Source organism: Etheostoma spectabile, chromosome 22 (assembly GCF_008692095.1).
Source record: "Etheostoma spectabile isolate EspeVRDwgs_2016 chromosome 22, UIUC_Espe_1.0, whole genome shotgun sequence".
NCBI classification, from domain to species: Eukaryota; Metazoa; Chordata; class Actinopteri; order Perciformes; family Percidae; genus Etheostoma; species Etheostoma spectabile.
In genome coordinates this window covers 21,809,952-21,829,782 of record NC_045754.1, presented here as the reverse complement: position 1 = coordinate 21,829,782, position 19,831 = coordinate 21,809,952, and the positions used below count along the sequence as shown (strand labels likewise).

Sequence of the window (19,831 nt, the reverse complement as noted above, 5' to 3'; positions counted from 1 at the left end):
TGGTGTCGGGGTAAATTAGATAATCAGTTGCATTTTCTCTGCTATTAAATCTACCACAACAGCGTAATTGCACTGTAATTGATAAATAGGCAAATAAATGATCAACATCCTTCATTTTGTCTTTCGAAAGCAGCAGCTGTGAGACGAAGACTAAACATAACGTGTTTGCATCACTGTCTTGCTTTCACATTACTTCGATGCAAAACACACATGTTGCTTTAAAGTTGCTTGTGAGGCTGCTGGTTAATCCTTTACAGCACGCCTGTGATGTACCGTACATCCGACTGAAATAGGAAAAAAAATAGTTTTTAGATTCCAGATCACAACACATATAGTCCTTGTTCTTTTTAAGGCCTTGCTGTTTATTCATTTTTTTCCCCTACAACAGCAAATTACAGAAGCAGTATTGAAAATAAAAGTCTCCTTTTCTTGTTTTTGTAAAAAAAGAAAAAAAAAAGAAAAGAAAAATGGGCACAAAATTTGAATGACAGTACAAAAAGCGTTAATAAGCCATGTAAATGGAGGGGGAGGGACATTACTGTTGGAAAAATCTTTTATGCCTTTTTCAATAATGAAAACATCTCAATATTTTTACATTTCAGAATTATATCACATAATCTGAAACTATATATATATGTATATATATAAAAAGATTAAGGAAATTGACATGTGTTTTTTGTGTTTTTGACCTTCTTCTGTTCTTTTGCAAATGAACGCTATAAACACATAAACCTCTTAAATATATTTATCAGTGCAAACATTGTTTGTTTGGATTCCACGCTACAGTATCCTAACTGTCTAGTTTTAGCGGACCTCGCTGGAGCTACAGTCCTCCGCAGCTGTGAGCACAGACGGGAAAGGTGTAGAGGTCGAGACAACGCGAGGTCAAATCTGAAAACGAACAAGCTGAATGTGTTCACCACGGCACGACATACAAAGCACACGGATGTAAAAGACGTCACCCTTCTCAGGATCAAGTTTTTGATTGTTTGATTGTGGTGCGGGTAAAAAACAACAACAACACAGAGCCCCAGTCCCATGGGCCCTTGTGTCGGAGTTCGCACAGAGTCCCTTCCCCTTGTAGTGTCTGGTGGTGGGATTGACCCGTCCATCCTTCTGCAAACAGGAGTCTCAATGGATATTTGAAGAGTCCACATTGAGCACTTCTTTTAAGCTTAAAAAGAAATAGAAAAAAACCCGTCACACATTGCTCTTTTCTACAGTGTCCTATCATTCCCCCTCTTTTTCTCTCTGGGGGCTGTAGTCCTGTAGTTCTTTAGTGAGTGACGACCATTGGTCGAACTGTGGTCTTCTAGTATTTTGTGTCTAAGTGAGAACCCCCTTGTGAACAAATAGGAGGCAACCATCCTTTGGTAAAGCCACGAAGGGGAGGCCAGGTGACCTGATTCAGGTGACGCCACTCGGCTCCCCCTTCCCCCCGCCGTACCAGCGTCCCGTCCTAATGACATCACCTCTGACATCACAACGTTATGGCTGCTACACGTGAAACACGGAAAACTCTTTGCGGTCCGAAAGGCCTTGAGCTACAATACAGCATGGGAACAGTACAAACTGGGTTTATCATGAGACAAGTGTGTCTGTCTAAAGTAATGATAGCACCATTGTTCAGTTAGTGTGTTAACCCCCTCTTTTAGTATGCTTCTCTCATAAGGGAATCAGTAACAAAGTGCATTCAAGCTGCATTGGCCAGTTAAGACTTCTTCAGTGAACGCTCCACAGTGACGTTTGGTGGTGACAAGCGAGCCTAGGTCTTAGCTAAAGCAAAGCAACAATGATTGTTGTTATTTTTTTTTGTCCATTTGACATGGGGTTTTCGTAAAGTGGGTGCTTTTCGATGACAAATGGCTTGAATGCACATTGAAATCGCCGTAATATCACACAACTCTTACTCATCTGAGCAAAGTAATGTAAAATTTCAATAAAAAAAAAACAAAAAAAACTTAACACTTCACCTTCCACAAAATAGTCAGAAGATTGTATTTACACACACACACGGCTCCCCCCATGAAAAAAGGGATACTGCAGCTTTTTTACTTTTTACTTTCTTTAAAAAGGGCAATAAAATATATTAAAACGTATTTACAGTGTGTATTTTTTGGGACAGAATAAAACAAAAAAACAAAAGCGCTGTGACATCCTGTTTTGAAGGTATTTATAAGATAATGTGCCCCTGTTTCCTGTCATCATAACTTAAGCCAGGTACAGTAAAAAACACCCAGAACAGAGGAGACCAACTGAAATGTACTAAAGGCACTGTCAGAACCATACATTGCCATGAATGGGACCCTCACTTTAGAGGGATACAGGTTAAAGGGGGGGGGGGGGGGGGTGTTTTAGGGTCACGGGTTATGGGCACACCCTGTATGCCACACCACAGGGCAAATCTACAGTTTTGCCGGATATGGTTCATTTACGATTTTGATACGTCTCTTTCAAAAAACGGCCTTCGTGAACTGATAATTAAAAAAAACATTTCTTCCCCAGAAAAAGATAAATACTTTAAACATTATTAATAAATTGGTCTCAACACCAGCATCCGATTGTAAAAATGAATGAAAATCAAAATAGAAAATTAAAATATCATCTAAATCATCTGTACATATTTTTTTTTCTTCTGTATTTTGTTTGTACACAGTGTCCCCTACTGGTAGGTTCTTTATACTGCAGCTCCTGAGAAAAGCGTGGATCAGTCCAAACCTTCCATCGGTTCCTGAACCTGTCCCTCATCCAGCGAGTTGAGGGTGTTGGCAGTCCTTTGAGCCCGCCTACTCGTGGATATACGAGAGGATATGCCTACAGCCAGTCTTGTGCACGCCCTGCGAGCTCTGCACATCATACAGTCACACCAATGCATCGCAGTCCCGTCTCACGCCTCTGAGTATGAGCTCTGTACATTGAGTTTGTCCTTCTTTAGCTTCACACCGTCCACTAGTTCAAAGTTATAGTTCTCCAGGGCTGATAAGTTCCTGTCTGACATGCCGCCGTGTGAGCAGGCGCAGTACAAGACCACGCCGCAGATGGCACCCAAGAAGACGCCCAGGGCGGACATGGCAATGATGGTGATGAGGATGGGGTCGAGCGTCTTCAGCATGTTGCCCGCTCCGCTGATCTGGTTGGTCTCCACAAAGTCTGGGTATTCGGTGATTTCTTCAACTGGAGTGGAGAGACAGAAGCAGAAGAGGAGAGTGAGATGTGAGGTATAATATGAAATAGTCTCGATTTGCCAGACCTTCCTCCACAGCGCTGCGGAGGAGGGTCTGGATAGTCTACACAGCATTCCGGGATGGGGGAAAAACTAGCTCTGGTTTATTGGCATTTCTATAAACCAATCACAATCGTCTTGGACAGCACTAAGCACCGGACAGAGCCATGGTGCCGCTGCAAAATAGCCTCAGGAAGGAACTTGTTTTGGTGTACGCTCAAAAGTTTTTTGGTCGCGCAACAGAAAACTCCGATTGGACAGACAGTCTAGCTAGCTGTCTGGATTTACCCTGCAGAGGTCTGAGGAGGTAGTAAACCACAGTTCTCAGAAATCCACCGGAGTTTAAAATTCCCAAAATCCCGGTTGAAACGAGAAATCTGGAAGAATTTCCGGCGGCAACGGAGCAATCCCAGAAGTGGAACAACGTGGATATAGACTAGAGCCCGACCGATATATCGGCAGGCTGATATTATCGACTGATATTAGGCATTTCTCGATATATTGTATTGGTATTTATAATGGCCGTTTTGTTTTGTTTTTGAAATATTAATTAATCAGAATCCTTTATAATGACAAATGATTCAGATAAATGAATATTTAAAAAACAAAAACGGACGGTCAACCATGTTACGAGCGTTGGTGCATAGTTTGTCCTCCAGAGGACGCTCTACAACGTCCCTGTTGGCGACACAGTTTATTGTTTGTTAATGTGTTTTTGTTCAAAAGACTTTAAATTTCATCTCTTAAGTCAGTATATTTATACATTTGATTCATCAGAACTTTAATACATTTTGATTTTCTTCTATTCTGTTGTGACAATAAAAGTAATTATTATAATTAATTAATTATTTAGTGAGAACTCATAAATTACTATAAATAACTAATGTTAGGGATATCTGTTTATGTTTTGTAACTCGTTTCTGGATTTATTTATTTTTTACATGTATATATAGCGGCCAATATATCGGCAAACCGGATTTTTAAATAACCAAATACTCCTTAAAATCCTGTATCAGTCGGGCTCTAATACATAGACTGAACATAACATAATTATGAAGGGTCTGCAGGTGAGCAAAAAGTTCTCAAAAAAGGATACCTCCAAATAAACCCTCCATGTAAATCGACTTACGGATTTCATTGAGGCGATCCTCTGGTAGCATCGGCTCAGTGGGAACATCAGGATCTGTTCAAACACAAATATTTGAATGAAATCCAATGTCGAAAGAAAACTGTGCAACCATATTTCAGATCAAGAACTGAATGCAGGCATTGTAACAAAGACCACTAAAAGCCTCACCTTTACAGTCCATCATGCTGAGTCCATTGAGAACCTTAATGTCATCCACAGCAATGTCCCCCCAGCTATTTCTCTCCACCAGACCTTCGATCACCACCTTTAAAAAAAAAAAAAAAAACAGTGAATTTTTGGCAACCTTTTCTTGATGGCACAATAGAAAGAGCATGTGTTTTGTGGCAAATGCCCCAACAAGTCACAGACCAATTGTGCGTTACCTGATAGGGTTTGTTGGTGCGGGGCACAAGGACACGACCCTCCCTCCAGCGGTTGCCTTGGTGACCACTGATCGTCCACAGCAGGATGTCAGCCGGTCCATCAACTGTCTGTTTGCGCTGTTTGATATGCAGTGTGCCAATGTGAGGACCGAACATGTGGTACCAAAAGGACACGCATAGGTCTGCGTCCGGGGAGCTGACCATGGGGCTGACCAGCCGAGCCACCTCCGTCTCTTGGGGACTTGCTGCTAAGGTGTAGATGAAGTTCCCCGATCCACCTGTTGGATAAAAATACTTGTATCACTGACAAAAACTCATGTACCGCGTCAGGAGGTTGACCTTTACTTGAACGGCCCAGTTAAGCCTAGAGTGTCCTCACCTGTGTGGTCCATGTTTGGTCCAGTGTTGAGGGTGGGGGTGCCGCTTGACTGGATCTGCCACCTAGAGCCAGTGTCATCTGATGTCCAGCTGCAGAAGGAAGGGTCACTGGCCCAGCCGAAGTCGCAGGCAAACCACAGAAAAGCTGCAAATGACAAAATGTCAAGATCATGAGACCCATTTCATCGTGCTTCTATCCTCCATTACAAAAGGAGAAATTGCAAAGAGCTCTGGGCTTTAATTGAAAAATGACCGGGGGGCCTGTCACGCCAAGACTGCAGGCTACACTTTGGGGCTTCATTCACTCAGCCATGTCAGCTACAAGCACTAGAGGGCAGCAAAGAACTGTGGGACGTAAGCTTGACCTCCCAAAGCTGGGGGAGATAAAAACAGCTAACTCAGGAGAGAGAAATAGACCGGGACTGTTTCTAACATGAGAAAAGAGTGAGCAGACAGCACAGACGTCATGTAGACCTTATTTCTCGGCTACAGTTAACAATCTCTTTTAATGAATGTAACAGGGTATATAAAAGAGGTACAGAGGGACTAGGAGAACAGGCACAAAGATAGGGACAGGGGGGAGGAAGATGGGGTCTGGACATGGTGTCCAGTTGAGAAAGCAACATTCATTGCAACCCGCAGAGAGCTCAGGATTTTAATGAGAGCGGGGACTTGAGGTTTGAAGACAGCTATAGTAACAGTGCCGGGGCCCCATTCCAACAAAGCAATCCCCCATGGACGCTCGCCGTGCTGAAGGAGCCTCAGTAGAGGCATGGAAATGTGTGGGAGCTCAAGCTTTGGTTTTTAAAAATTGGATAAAGAAAGACTTCCAAGGGAGCGAGTTGTTTGGGATGTCAGCAACGGTCTTAAACTCCTGCATGAGATGCCTTTAGAGATACAGGGAGGCCGCTCTCCAAATGACAGGAATATATGAGCCAATATTCCCTTTAATAATGGGAAGGTTTTTAACTAGCTTCCACAGGCAACGACTATTTACCCATTAAACACAAAGGATGGAATTCCCATGTGGAACCGCACATCTGACGCCAAGCCACTCTTTTTTTTGTCGAGACATCTCATTCCCAAATAAAACGGCTTTGGGTTTTTTATTTTTCATTCTTGGGAGGCTTCGACTACGGCTACCAACAAGCTCTGGATAAGACGAGCAGCCACATGACTCATTTGGCCATTTGATGAAAATAAAAAGAGACTTTTTCTTGCCGAATGCCCATGGAAACTACAACCTCTGAGATTAGAGTGCACGATACGCCCCCACACCCAAAAAGAAACGGACAAACAAAGGTTTGAGACTCTTGAAATGAAAAGTCAGACTGATAAGTGTTTACCAACACAGAAAGAAAGTCACGTTCATACCCACGCAACTATGCATACCTGCCACCTCAGCTCTACTGTATTGTAGCCGGTGCCCCAGCAGACTGCAGACAGACCACAGAGCCAGCTGATAGAGTGAAGGGGGCTGGGTGGAGCCTATGGCCCATTAGCCAAGGTCAGTCTGGGGCACAGCCTCTCAGCTGGCTGCTGCCTCATCAACCTGCTACAGGAAACAGCACTATGCGTGCGTGCGTCTGTGCCCCTCCATTTGGCCATTTGCATTGTGCTTCCCCGGGTTTGTGTTTAGTGCGCGGTAGTGTCGACCCAGTGATTAGTGATTATGCTGAGAAGGCAGCAACAGAGCACCAGTGCTAATCATCAGCTAGCCCTGCATCACACAACCTCCCTCACCCTGTCAGCAGGAGCCTCTCTGGGCCATATCATCAGCTTTAATAACAGACACACATCAGAGGAGAGAGCCACCTTGAGCTGGCAATTGTTAGCTAAGGTAGGCTTCTTGATAATTCTATGGTAATGAATAAAAAAAAAAACCTCGAGCAGTTCAATATTTACTCATCTCATCCAGCGCTTAGTAAGATGTGGAATCATTGATGGGAGAGAAAAATATCAATTTTTTGGGCTCACCTGGGATTGTATCCACTTCAGCTGTAGTGGTCTCTGGCATCGTGGTCACCCCTGTCACAACACAACACAAGACATTAGCAAGGTTAGCCTAGCCTGGCAAGAGTTAACTTTCTTTCTTTCTCATGCACTAAATGTATCCATGCTAGCAAAATCTAATCAACACATGCCTTGGATTTCTCTTCATTCTTATAAGTGTCCTGTCCCAGTATTTCTACCATGACACACTTATGTAATACTTCTGAAACACGTGACTAAGTTGCTGCCAGGCTCATCATTGGAGACTGCTGGTTAATGGGGAGTGCAGGCAGCAGTGCAGGCTCAGAGAGTTACTGGGTTAGCGGGAAATGAGGCCAAGAGAAGTTAGCGGAAAAGAAGGTGGAGGAGGACAAGGCAGGTGCATATGGGTGCATGCATGAGCGCTTGCAAGTGTGCACAGTAAGTGGCAGATTAGCTGCGGTAATCTAACTACAACAGAAAGAGGTGACAGTGGGAAAGTGGAGCAGATCGAGTGTGAGCAATGGCAGACGGACGGGCAAGAGGGGGGGCAGTTTTTTTTTTTTTTGCAGTCTCATGAGGGCGATGTTAGCACCTGTCACATCGTAGTCATCACCTGTGCCGCTGTGGCAGCTCGCCTGGTCGTCGTCACACTCGTCCGACGGGGTAGTGCTAGGGACCAGCGTGGTAGGGGGGAGCGTTGGAGCTGTAAAGATGGAGATGGAGATGGAGATGGAGAGGAAGAGAGACAGTAGACAACATACATTAGATTTGAAGATAAACATGGAACATGTATTTCTGATTTGGTTCACATCCAAACTTTAATTTATGTTTTCCCCATTATTCAGAGAAGGTTCGCCGATGTGGCCCATTAGCTATTGCAGAACATTACATTCCTGTTGTTTAGTCTGATCAACGTTGGATCATGTTCTCAGCTTAAATGTTACACCGAGATAAAGAGGAAATATAATAACACAAAGTTACTTTTAATAAGTCCATTTAAACATGAGGGACTGGAGGTGATTACGTCTCTAAAAGTGTGTTCAGACTGCCAGAATAAAGGTACTTGGAAAGTAAGAAGTGCTAGCATGGGGTGTGGATGTCTGAAAATGTGGGTTTTCAAGGCTAAAATAGAAAAAAAAAGCCAAGTAACACTGAAATATGTATTCGGAGGCTCAGCATGTTCTGCCCACAGTTACACGCTCTGCTTCAATCAAAACCTGAGCTATTAGAATCCTTCCTTTTATCATGCTGGGGAGGTGTGGGCGTAGAAATAAAGTTGAAGCTAAAGCATGGTGCTTAGGACTTAGGCGGTTGAAACTATAGATGCAGAAACAGGGCTTGTTATTGGCTATAGGCAGGGCCCCTGGCTGACATAGTGGCCTATCATTACAGCCCCGCCACACTTGGATGTGGGCATGGCCGTAGATTGCCTCCACGCTCTGCTGGTGTGTGTGCATTTGTGTGTTTACACTGACTGAGTAATGAACGGGAAAAAGAGAGGTGGAGAGAGAGAGGGAGCAATAACAGATAGAGGGAAAACTGCATGGAAAATGTATGTGGACAGTATCTGTGCGTGTGTGTGTGGGAGCCAATGCCCTCGCTCTCTCCCTCTGCTGGATGAAATATGAGGCAGATCAGCCCCTGTCAGATTCAGGGTGGGGGAGGTCAGGGATGGGGTCAACGCTGCGTCAGGGGAGCCGCTCACAGAAATGAGGATTTAGCCCTCCTGCTATGGCTCGCTACACACACACACTGTACACAAATGCTTGTACACACTTCTACAAGCACCTGTTTATGTGCCTGATGTGTATACATGCCTGTAACCACATATTTGGCAGGGTGATTGTGGTTGCTCCGTGTGTGTATACGTCTGTGTGTGTGTGTATGTGTGTGTTTGGCATTAACATTGAAAACAAGCATTATCATCTGACTAAAGCTCCCGGTGGGAGTCCATGAGGCTTACAACGGAGAGGGCCTCCCTGAAATCCAATATGTAAATCCACTTAGGGCTGACGCGCTACACACTCTTATATCGCTGAGCTGTCTCTATGCTACATCAGCTTCGAGAGAGACAGATAGAGAGCTGGAAAAAAAAGGGCTCGTTTTAAAGATAGCAAAGTGTGTGCGGTCCTTTGAAAGAAGAAAGACATGCAGAGGTTGGGAAAAGTGCGATGGGGGCCAGGCTGCAATAATCCTACTGGGCCAGGTGGGCTTTCATTTGATCCCCTCTAGAAGTGGCTAGCTATGGGGGCAGCTTTGATGTTACAGGAAGACAAGACAACTGTCCCTTGTAAGGATAAAGAGCAGGAGCTGGGCAGCTGTGGGCTCAACACAGAGAACCCCCACATCTTTAAATAACCCCGACTGTGTCAGAGACATGAAGCGCAAGCTACTTACAGCCATGTCATTGGCTTGGATGATAGATGGCTCACCTGTGGGAGAACGCACTGAGTATAGGTGTTGATTTAGGTTGTCATCATGGGTTGACAATTAGTAATCTGTCTAAAAAAACGTCCAGCTTATCTCTCAGGTCAGCTGACCGGCTGCTCCTGACGGTGCCTACAGCCAGGCTTTAACTCAGAGGGGACCAAGCTCCAAAACTCTGGAATCTACTGTCTTGTTAAAAACATTACCACAGTTGGAAATGTAATCGACATACGGGAAAAAGGTTTCACTCTGGGCAGTAACTTTGCACCATAGGTAGAAACGTTATTGGTAGAGAGATCAGCACTACATGGAGAAATGTCACCACTAAGATAGAAATAACATTGCTTCTTAAAAAAAAGAAAAGTAAAAAAAGTTGTGAAATTTGTATTTAACCCATCATAAGTATTAGGATTGGTGGACAGCTGTATATAACGCATCCAGGGAGCAACTGGCTCAGGGACACTTTGATCAACCAATCTTGTGGTTAAGGGGGGACCGCTCTACCCCTGAGCCACAAGCCACCCCAAGCCACCCCCATTACAAGACAATGCAATAGATTTGAATAGAAGTTCCAGTTCACCTTCAATCTCGCAGCCCAGAAGCTCCAGTCGCAGGCCCATGCCAGCAGGAGTGGCCCTCTCTGGGTAAATTCTGATGAAACGAGTCAGCAGGGGCTCCACGGTCCTCAGCTCAGGAGTGTCGTAGTTGCTGTTCCCTTCAAATGTCTAGCAGGGAAAAGGAGAGAAGGTGAAAGGAAAAGGGGCAGAGATTAGAAAAGAGTGAGTGAAAAAACACAATATTGGTGATGAAGTCACTGCTGGCCGGGTATATTTTGACTGATACAGCTCTTCAAACGCGGTTGGCCCGAGGCATCCCCGCCTTCTGAAAACCAGACGTCGGGTGTACCAGCATGTGCTGGGTACACGGTGAAAAGAAAAGATGACCAGATCCCTCTCATCTCGCTGACATCTAAAACACAGCTGCAGCTTGGGCAAGTGAAGCAGGGAACCAGTGGCAAAGACAGCAAGACACACACCTCTGTCTAAAGGCAACTATGGGCTCCTTTAAGTCCGCCTCAGATCCTCCTCTAGCTAAAGAAGAAAATGATAAAAAAACAAGAAGATGTGGGATGCAAGAGTTGCAAGCAGAGGAGCAGATAGAGGACTGATGGAAGTGGATAAATGGGCGTGATCATTTGAAGGAGCCTGGTGCAACTTAGATGCTGAGACCCTGAAAGAGGCAGCTAACTAGGATGGGGGAGGGATATGGATCCTCCTCACCCCTTCATAAATCAACCATCAACCCATCTGGATCCGATTTATGCCCTGTCAGAGATGCTTGTAATTGGGGACGGGCTGTTGCAGCTCTTCTTGGAGGTGTGTGTGATTGTGTATGTGCTACAGTACATATTTTATATATATATATATATATATATATATATATATATAATATATATATATAATATATATATATACACACACACATTCTTTGTGTGCAAGTGTGTGAATGCATTGGGAAAAGTTGGCGTGTGTCTTCTGTGCGTGTTGTGACCCTGGCAGATAAATCTTGGGTCACTTTTCCATGTAGCACATTCGTTCCTCTCTTTTCCTCCTCTCTTCCCTCTGTTTTCCCCCTGGCTCCCTTGGTCCCTCCTTCTACCCTGGAGAGGTGTCACTATCCACTAAAAGGGTTGAACGGTGTGTGTGTGTGTGTGTGTGTGTGTCGTGCAGAATACAAAGCAGGAAGAGAGAACTGGGAAAAAAGGCTCTGAGAGACTTGAGATGCTTATCCTAATGTGATTTAAAGCGCTGCTGAAATTGACTCAACAACGACTCCTGAATGACTCACAACTGCCAGGCGCAACGCTCCGGTGAAAATTAAATGTGTCATAATCGGCATCAGTGCTCTGATGTATCCGAGAGACATTGTGAGAAGCCTTTATTTAAATCATTTCTCACAACGCTGAAGGTAAAAAAAAAAACTATCTTTTGGATTGTGTTAGAAATCAAAGCAGTTCCAAGAACCTAAAGGAAGCATTAAGGGTTCTTTGGTTAGGGCCCCAGTCCATTGTAGCCTATGATTGACAGAAGCCATGTTAACCCTTGTATGGTATTCAGGTCAAATTGACCCATTTCAAACTTTTAGAAGAAGAAAAATGGTACAAGTTACATTTTTTGTGCATGAAAATCAACAGTCTTACCTTATTTTCTGTGATAAACATGTATTACTAACTCAATTTAGAAAATGATTCTGGATATGACCCCTTATGTTTTTCCAAGATTTTTAACACAAATTATAACCTTATGACAAAAACAAATCACAGTTCCCTTTTTAATTGTGTTCTAGTAGAGACCGATTGCATTCCCTAAACATATAAGTTATCTCAATTGTTTGAAATTGGGATAAAGACAATATTTGTTGATGGATTATGAAGTAACATTTTATTTCAGAATTGTTTTTAAAACCCCAAATAAGTCACGGGTCAATTTGACCCGAGGGACATGAGAGGGTCCCGAAAGTGAAGACAATCCAAGGGTTAAGAAAACCTCTCACCTTTGGCTTGTTCCCACCGGCGTCCGACACCATCCTCCAGTCGGAGCCGTTGTTGCTGTAGCCGAGGCGAAACTTCTTCATGAAGACTTTGTTCTCGCGGTGCTTCCCCCCCTGGATTATTAACCCCTTCACTAGCTTATCCTCGCCGAGATCCACCTGCAGCCATTCGCTGGTGAAGGGCTGGGGCTGGGGCAGCAGGGTCCACCCCGTCCTGCTGGTCAGCAGGCGGGCGTTCTCCGGTACCCAGCTCCGGTCCGTATGGGAGGATGCAGTGATCTGGTTGTCAGCGATCAAACCCGATACCATGCCCAGCATGCCCAAGCACGGGTACTCTGAAAGACAAGATTAAATTAGATTATACTTTATTCATCCCACAACGGGGAAATTTCCGTAGTACAGCAGCAGCATTTTCTTCAATAACAGCAAAAAAACAAAAAAAACACAAACAAGGAAATGTCAATGTCAATGTCAATGTCATATTTATTTATATAGCACATTTCCAAGGCCGAGGCCTACCAAAGTACTTTACAGTAATATAAAACAGATACAATAGAAGACACAATAAATGACAAATACTAAGAAAATAGAATACAACTTTCATCAAGACGGCTCCCCTGAGCCAAACGCTATTTCAAATGAATAAGTCTTGAGCAATGATTTAAAAGTGGACAAGCTTCTAGCAGTCCGCACAGCTACAGGCAATGAGTTCCACAGAGTCGGAGCAGCCACTGAAAAGGCTCGATCCCCTCTGGATCTCAGTTTCGATCTAGGAACCTCTAGGACCATCAGACTGGCTGAAGGAGGAGGAAACACACCAGAAATACAGGCAAAACAATAGACAATGATTATATGGTAGACTGAAAGTAAGCAAAATGGCCTCAAATAAAGGTATGTTAAAGTGCGGTCGCCATGATACAAGAAACAATATTGCGGTGTAAGTGACGTTAAAATTAAATGGAATGTGTAATTAGAGTGATAAAGCAAGAGTCGGTAGCATAATATATGTTATATTAACCTGTGACCGTAAATATTAAAAAGTAAGTATTTGTAATAATATAAATACCGATAATAAAGAGGGAAATACAAACTACACTGTAACAAATTTAACGTAACATTTTAAGTAACTTACCGGCAACAGTTGGCCAGAAAGTTACTGTGAATTCTTTTTACAGTAAAGGTACTTCCATTTACAGTATTTTATGTATTCATTGTAAAATACAAAACAATTATACACAACATAACATAAAAAAAAGTAAAAATACAGTAGTTTACTGTACTATTTACAGTATACTATTACTATAGTGGCTATATTGTGATTTTTTTACATTAATGCTACCGTGATTTCAACTGTAATACTTGGACTACTGTGATTTTGTCATGTCGACAACTTTGTAATGGAAACTAGAAATCCTATTCAGTAGTGTCACTGTGAAATCTAAAGTAAATAACTGTAAATTTCACAGCCATAATTTACAGTGTATTGAAAAAGTATCAGAGAGAATGGCCAATAAAAGACTTCATCCATAACCAATGCCTAGTCTAGTTTGAGTATGAGGTTCACATGAAGGGGCAACGGAGATAGTGAAAGTCAAAGTGAGGGGGACAATTCCCCAAACTCTTTGTGATGTTGCTGTGATCTCTCCCTCTATTGTATTTCTCTCCGTCTGCAGATCTCATGCATACTAATTCCTCCGCCTGAAGCGGTTGTCTCCAGGCAGCCAATTAAAACCCTCCACCCGGTTGGTGCTTCGACGTCCTGCATTCTGGGAGGGCTGATTCTTTTCATCTCCCTTATCCAACCGCACCTCCCTCTATAGGCTCACATATACTAAGACACACAACACATTCTCTTTGTGTTTTATCTGCTTATCTCATCTACCTTCTGCTCCACAGCTGTCAACATCTGTGGGAGTGTGTCTCGTTGTTTCCTTTCCACATTTTCGAACTTTCTTCTCACCCTTTTATTCTACTCCTCTGATCTTACCCTATTCCAAGTCTCTGTAGGTGAATGTGTTTCTCATTTGTTTCAAAAGGGAGACTGTTTACCTGTTTTTTTATCTTCTCCTTTTTTTATAATGCCATCCCTCCATATCAAAAGCCGAAAAGGACAGCAACCTGTTGCTGCAGCTCGGAAGCGTTGAATTTCTTAACTTTCCACATGTTGTCACCTTGGTACAAGTACACAGAAATCCAGTGCCATTTTTTAAGATTATTATTTGGGCTTTTTCACCTTTGACCCCTTAATGTTGTCCTCGTTTTTCTATGTCAATGTTCTTTTTAACTCCCCAAAATAACATGATTGATTCCACAACGCTTTTTGCCAAGTACAAATCTCTACTTTCATTAATTTGGGGGTGTCTTCTTCAATTTTATAGCTTTTGAAAAAACTATTTATGTGGTTTTGAAATAGTATTGAGTAAAAGTTGACATGTTCCAGTCTGTAATTATCCATCAACATCCATTCCTTTAATTTTAGTCTAAATAATTCCTAATTTCTGCTTTTCTAACTCAAATATTAGGTATTAGCTCCTATAAATGAGGTAACCATAAATCCCCAAAATAACTGTAAAACTAAAGTTAATAAGTCAGTGTTACGTAGTGTTGAAATGTCAAAAAAAGTGAACATTAAAAAATGCGTCAAAAGTGTTGAGAAAAGGGAAAAAAATGTAAGAAAAAGTTAATAAAAATAAAAATAAAAAGCGTCAACAAGAGGGTTGCTTTTCACAGGAAGACAAAACATGGGTTCATCTTTTTTTTTTGCCAGGACAGCAAGGTGAGAGGGACGGGGAAAGGCATGCAGGTTGGGTTTGAACCCTTGACCTCTGCATCAAGGCAGAATCCTCTCAGGACATGTGCGCCTGCTCTACCACTGAGCCAACCTGGCACTGCGTACCAGTGCATATCCAACTTAACCTGAGAAACATTTCTAATTAGCAAAATGACATTTTTTGAGCCAGTTTTTCCCCTTCCACATAAAAGAAACAATACATACAAGTTTTTTTTTTTTATCTTTGACTCTCGCTTTGAATTCAAGAATTTATTGTCGGAATTTTTAAAATAGTGAAGTTACGGCCTGAAGTGAATTGTGCCTGGATTCTTTTTTGGACAGGGCATTCTTTTAACCCTTGTGTTGTCTTCCTGTCAAAATTGAAAATCAACTCTTTTGTTGATGCTTTTTATCAATGTTTTTATCTTTTTCTTAAGGTTTTGTCCCTTTTTTCAACACTTTTTGCAATGTGTGTCCCTTTTTTGACATTTAACACTATGTAACCCTAACTAGTAGTAGCAGTTTATGGTCAATAAACCTCATTTATAGGACATTATACCTAGAAAAATTATACCTAGAAAAGCAGAAATTAGAATTAATTATTTAGACTAAAATGAAAAGAATGTGTGCTGGAAATGTTGATGGAAAATCACAGACTGGAATATGTCAACTTTTACTCAATACAATTTCAAAAACACTTCAATTTTTTTTTTTTTCAAATGCTATAAAATTGACTAAGACACCCCAAAATTAATGAAACTAGAGATTTGTACTTGCCAAAGAGCGTTGTGTGGAATCAATCATGTTATTTTGGGGAATTAAAAAGAACAGTGATACAGGACAACGGGTCAATTTGACCCGAGGACAACATGAGGGTTAAAAAATGGCCAAAAATATTCCAATATCAAATTTAGTAGTACCAGCAATCTGTAAAACCTCATAGTTGTTGTGTCTCTTTGAGTTGTGAAGCCAAAGGTAGAGCTCCTCCTCCTCAGTTTCTCCATGGTATAATCACCACTAACACTGACACGGTTTGTATTAGTGCTAAATCTTCTTTTCTGTCTCTTCCTAACACAAGGACACTGAGTCAGGGACCTGTGGTGAGCAATAACATATTTACTATCTGGCTCCCACGGACGGATAAATCTAGGCATTATTACATGTTCTGTGTACGAGACAAAGTGCGCACTGTACCACTGCGCGACTCAATAGCATAGCTGTATCTGGGGAAAAAAAGAGCGGAGACTTTGGAAAACAAGGCCTCATTCAGACTTCTCTCTCTGGGTATCTAACACAGCTCCTACGCAAGACCCGTGAGACAATCCCTGGTCCTGCTCTATAGAAAAATGAAGCTCAAGGAACAAACGCTGGCGGTGCAGAATGCCTCTTGACTGTTTTCATGGGTTTTGCAACCTTCTTTCTTTCGTCTTCAGCCAAGATCTGTTTGATCACAGCCTAGAGCAAAAGCTAAGACACTGCACACTGATCGCCTTTGAAGTGGAAGGATATGAGAGAAAAGGTATACTGTGTGTGTGTGATGGTGTGTTTGTGAGTCTGATCTGAGTTTAGACACTTGGGTGAACTCCCCGGCTCATCTGGAGCTCCTAATTGACATCAGCTGCAATCACAGACGCTTCAGAGATGACATGCATGCAATGACACACCCAGAGGACATGTGTGTGTGTGTGTGTGTGTGTGTATGTGTGTATATGATGATGCATGGCGGTGTGGGCATTTAGGGTTCGGGTGGAGCATCAGTGGTTCATCAGAGATATTTTTACACCATGGCGTATTTACAAACAACAGGGCGGTGGATCTTTTTATTAATGAGTAGCTATTTGCATCAGCAGGGGCACGCGACCATGATGATTTAGGGAAAAACATCTTGCAACATTCTGGGCTACATCTCCTCCTCTAATCTGATGCCTGAATTATGGTTTTGACATCTAAAGTGCTCATTTAGCTCACACTTTAGTGCACTGTACATGCACTAAAAAGTTACTATCTTTCAACAAAAGTTCCTGAAGTTATCACAACTCAACGTAGAGTGAGTCATGGAGTTTATGCAGCCCTCAGGAGCCTCGCAGTTTCGCTCTCTCCTCGCGCTGCTAGCCTAGAGTGGAGCTGGCAGTGACTTCATAGCACCCTGGGGTGCTGACGTCCTTACGGAGGCCCTGTGGTGACTTCAGTCCTGTGATGTGTTTACGCTCTGTGCAGCGGTCTGGTCGCACGCCCGAAACCCACGCCCCAGCTGTACCCACAGTGCCCTCCGCTATTACATGAATAGCCACACATGTGTAAGGCATAACTGCATACCTCTAAAACTCCAAACACACACACAGACACACTCTAAGAAATAAATCCGTAAAATAACAGAAAGAGTACCGGCAGCTCGTTATCCGGACATTCTACCGTTAAAAAAAACGGAATTTTTCAGTTAATAAACTGTGTCAATGGTAAAAAAAAAATTAACCTGTGGATCACGTACAAGGGACAATTTACAGCCATACAGCTGTTAATTTACAGATAGTTCTAAGAGTGCACACACACACACACACACACCACACACACACACACACACACACACACACACACACACACACACACACACACACACACACACACCACACACACACACACACACACACACACACACACACACACACACACACACACTTACATACTGTGTGAGCACATTTGGCTGGTTACAACTAATCCGGACCCTAACCGTAATCCAAGGCTTAATGCTGAACCAACAAAACTGACAACAAATGGCTGTTTTTTCCCCTGTCCTTGTAAGATCCGCTCCCTTTCCAAGCCTATCCAAGTACAGAGGAACAAAACACATGGGCAAGCACTAATTACCATTCAATACACATGCTCATAAACCCATAGAGATGCAGACAGATGTGCTAAAACCATATGAAAGTACACACACACACCACTTATTACAACAGAATTGACAAAAAAGCAAAGATGAGAAGAGATTTTCCAAAAATCAAAGCTCTCTAAGCAGAAGACAGACTGTGTCTAAAGACGAGAGTTGGGACCGTATAGATCCCACCCATCTCCATCTCTTTCAGCCTGCCAGCTGTCGGCTCCATTTATATTGAATGAGGTACATCTAAACATGGGGTAACATAAATAGGTAATCCTCCTTCCTCTGCCACTCCTCTATTATGCAGTAGCTAACTTTAGCCTCAGAGCAGAACTCTCACAGAGATGGAGCATCATTTCACACCTGGCAGAAGTGAGGTGTTTGGGCAACTGGGGCCGGAGTGGGAAATAACAAGTATGTTGCAACAAGAAGGGAAACTAACATCTGGGCATGTGCAGAAATCCTAAATCGAGTCAGTGGCATCATCTGTATCTAGTCAGAATATGCAGAATAATATAGAGTTGTGTGTTTTCAGTGGCAGCTGTGAGGAAACATAAAGCTGAGATGTGTGAGTGAGTATTCCGATCAGCAGGGATCTCAGCAGTACCAACCTGATATCTTACATCCATACACCTCGAAGCGAAGTGCGATGCCTGTTTCCCAGGTAACGGGTCGGATTCGGACGAAGCGTGTCAGCGTGGGTTTGGGCAGCATTGTCTTGGCAACGTCTGTCGGGTTGGTGTTGCCTTGGAAAACCTGTGATAGAGGTCGAAGGAGAGCCAATTATTTGACATGTTGAATTGAGAGGCTGGTTGGAAATTTGTCGGAGACCTTGGCTGCATTGAATCAGGAAAAGTCATTCAACGCGATTAAGATTCAGCGAATCTGAAAATATTCAGCAGGAGCTGAATGATTGGTCATATTTTGGACTGAGAAAGTGCATTAGGGGTTGGAAAATACCCCAAAATCTAAAGAAAATGACAATCCTTTCAATGTGATGCTATGTATGACTGACTAAACTGATTTCCCCTGTCCCCCCTGCGTCTTACAACACATGATTTTGAAATCTAAGGCTGCATGTGTAACATTGACAACACCATATTGGTTTAAGATGCCCTTTTTCTGTCCTCTAGTTCCAGATTTGGTTGAGGTTTTTACTGCAGTGTCTTGTTTAAAGGTCAAAGATGCCACTGTTCTCCCCCGGGGTCGGTTGGCAGTTTACTAGCACCATACCAAGAGGCCGACCACCCAGCAAAACAACTCCCCACAGTCCGTCACAGTTCATTCTGGGTAATTGAATCACACCGGTGTACATGTGACCTTCTGACCCCCCCACGGAGCAGCTATGAGGCGGAAAGGAATCCAGCTGAGAGGAGCAGGATGGACAGACTGATAGAAAGGATCTGATCCATTAGTCCATACAGCCTGCCTCTGTAGCCCCGTCCCTGGGCAAGACCTGCCAAGCGCATCACCAAGGGACTGCAACAAAGTCATCCACTCTCTTAAATGTCACGCCACTTGCTAACTGTAAAGTGGCTTTTTCCACAGCTAAGACGCCAAACTGCAGGCTCAGCATGTGGCAAATGGCGCCCCTACGCACAAAAGCACTTTAGAGTCCGTAAAAATACAGGCCGGGTCTTCCATGGCACCTTTAAGCCGCCACTTTACAGAAGGGACTGTGTACTTTGGGGAGACTATAAAATAATCAGGCCTGGGGAAATGTGCTGTATATACAGCAGCACAAACACTCGTTTGGATGCTCTGAACTTTTTTTCCTTCCACTTGTAGTCTCAAAAATGCCTTGGTACTATTTACATGTCACACAGCAACACATATGAGCCTCTGACCCCTCTGGAGACCCACAGTGGATGGGGTGTTGGCCTCCAGATGGACAAAACCTGGTCTGATACAGCAATCAATGGTTACAGCCTGTCACGCTCCGGTCAAGCATACCATCCCTTCCCTCCTCTTCTTTTCCTCTCTCTCCTGGATGCTTCTTTACCAGCTGCTCAAACATGACAGGCTTTATCCCTATCCCCTTTAACTCTTGTTTGTCAAGTCTTTTGTCATCCCTGTCTTTTCTTCGTCAAGTTGACGGGTGCCTGAAATAAAACAGAGA

General features: G+C 43.1%; 1 protein-coding gene across 2 annotated transcripts in view; it reads right to left on the bottom strand.

Moving 5' to 3' along the window:
• Positions 1 to 378: 378 nt before the first annotated feature.
• nrp1a (neuropilin 1a) overlaps positions 379 to 19,831 on the bottom strand; it is a 66,171-nt gene continuing 46,718 nt past the window's right edge. Inside the window, exons 9-18 of one of the 2 annotated variants that reach the window (XM_032503575.1) lie at positions 18,324 to 18,468; positions 12,068 to 12,399; positions 10,095 to 10,239; positions 7,680 to 7,790; positions 7,091 to 7,141; positions 5,115 to 5,258; positions 4,736 to 5,013; positions 4,521 to 4,617; positions 4,353 to 4,406; positions 379 to 3,174 (exon numbers count right to left, since the gene is read on the bottom strand). In XM_032503575.1, the coding sequence (XP_032359466.1) occupies positions 2,888 to 3,174; positions 4,353 to 4,406; positions 4,521 to 4,617; positions 4,736 to 5,013; positions 5,115 to 5,258; positions 7,091 to 7,141; positions 7,680 to 7,790; positions 10,095 to 10,239; positions 12,068 to 12,399; positions 18,324 to 18,468 (1,644 nt within the window). In that variant the 3' untranslated portion in view covers positions 379 to 2,887. The remainder of the gene's footprint in view (positions 3,175 to 4,352; positions 4,407 to 4,520; positions 4,618 to 4,735; positions 5,014 to 5,114; positions 5,259 to 7,090; positions 7,142 to 7,679; positions 7,791 to 10,094; positions 10,240 to 12,067; positions 12,400 to 18,323; positions 18,469 to 19,831) is intronic. The other variant, XM_032503576.1, reaches the window with a different exon arrangement.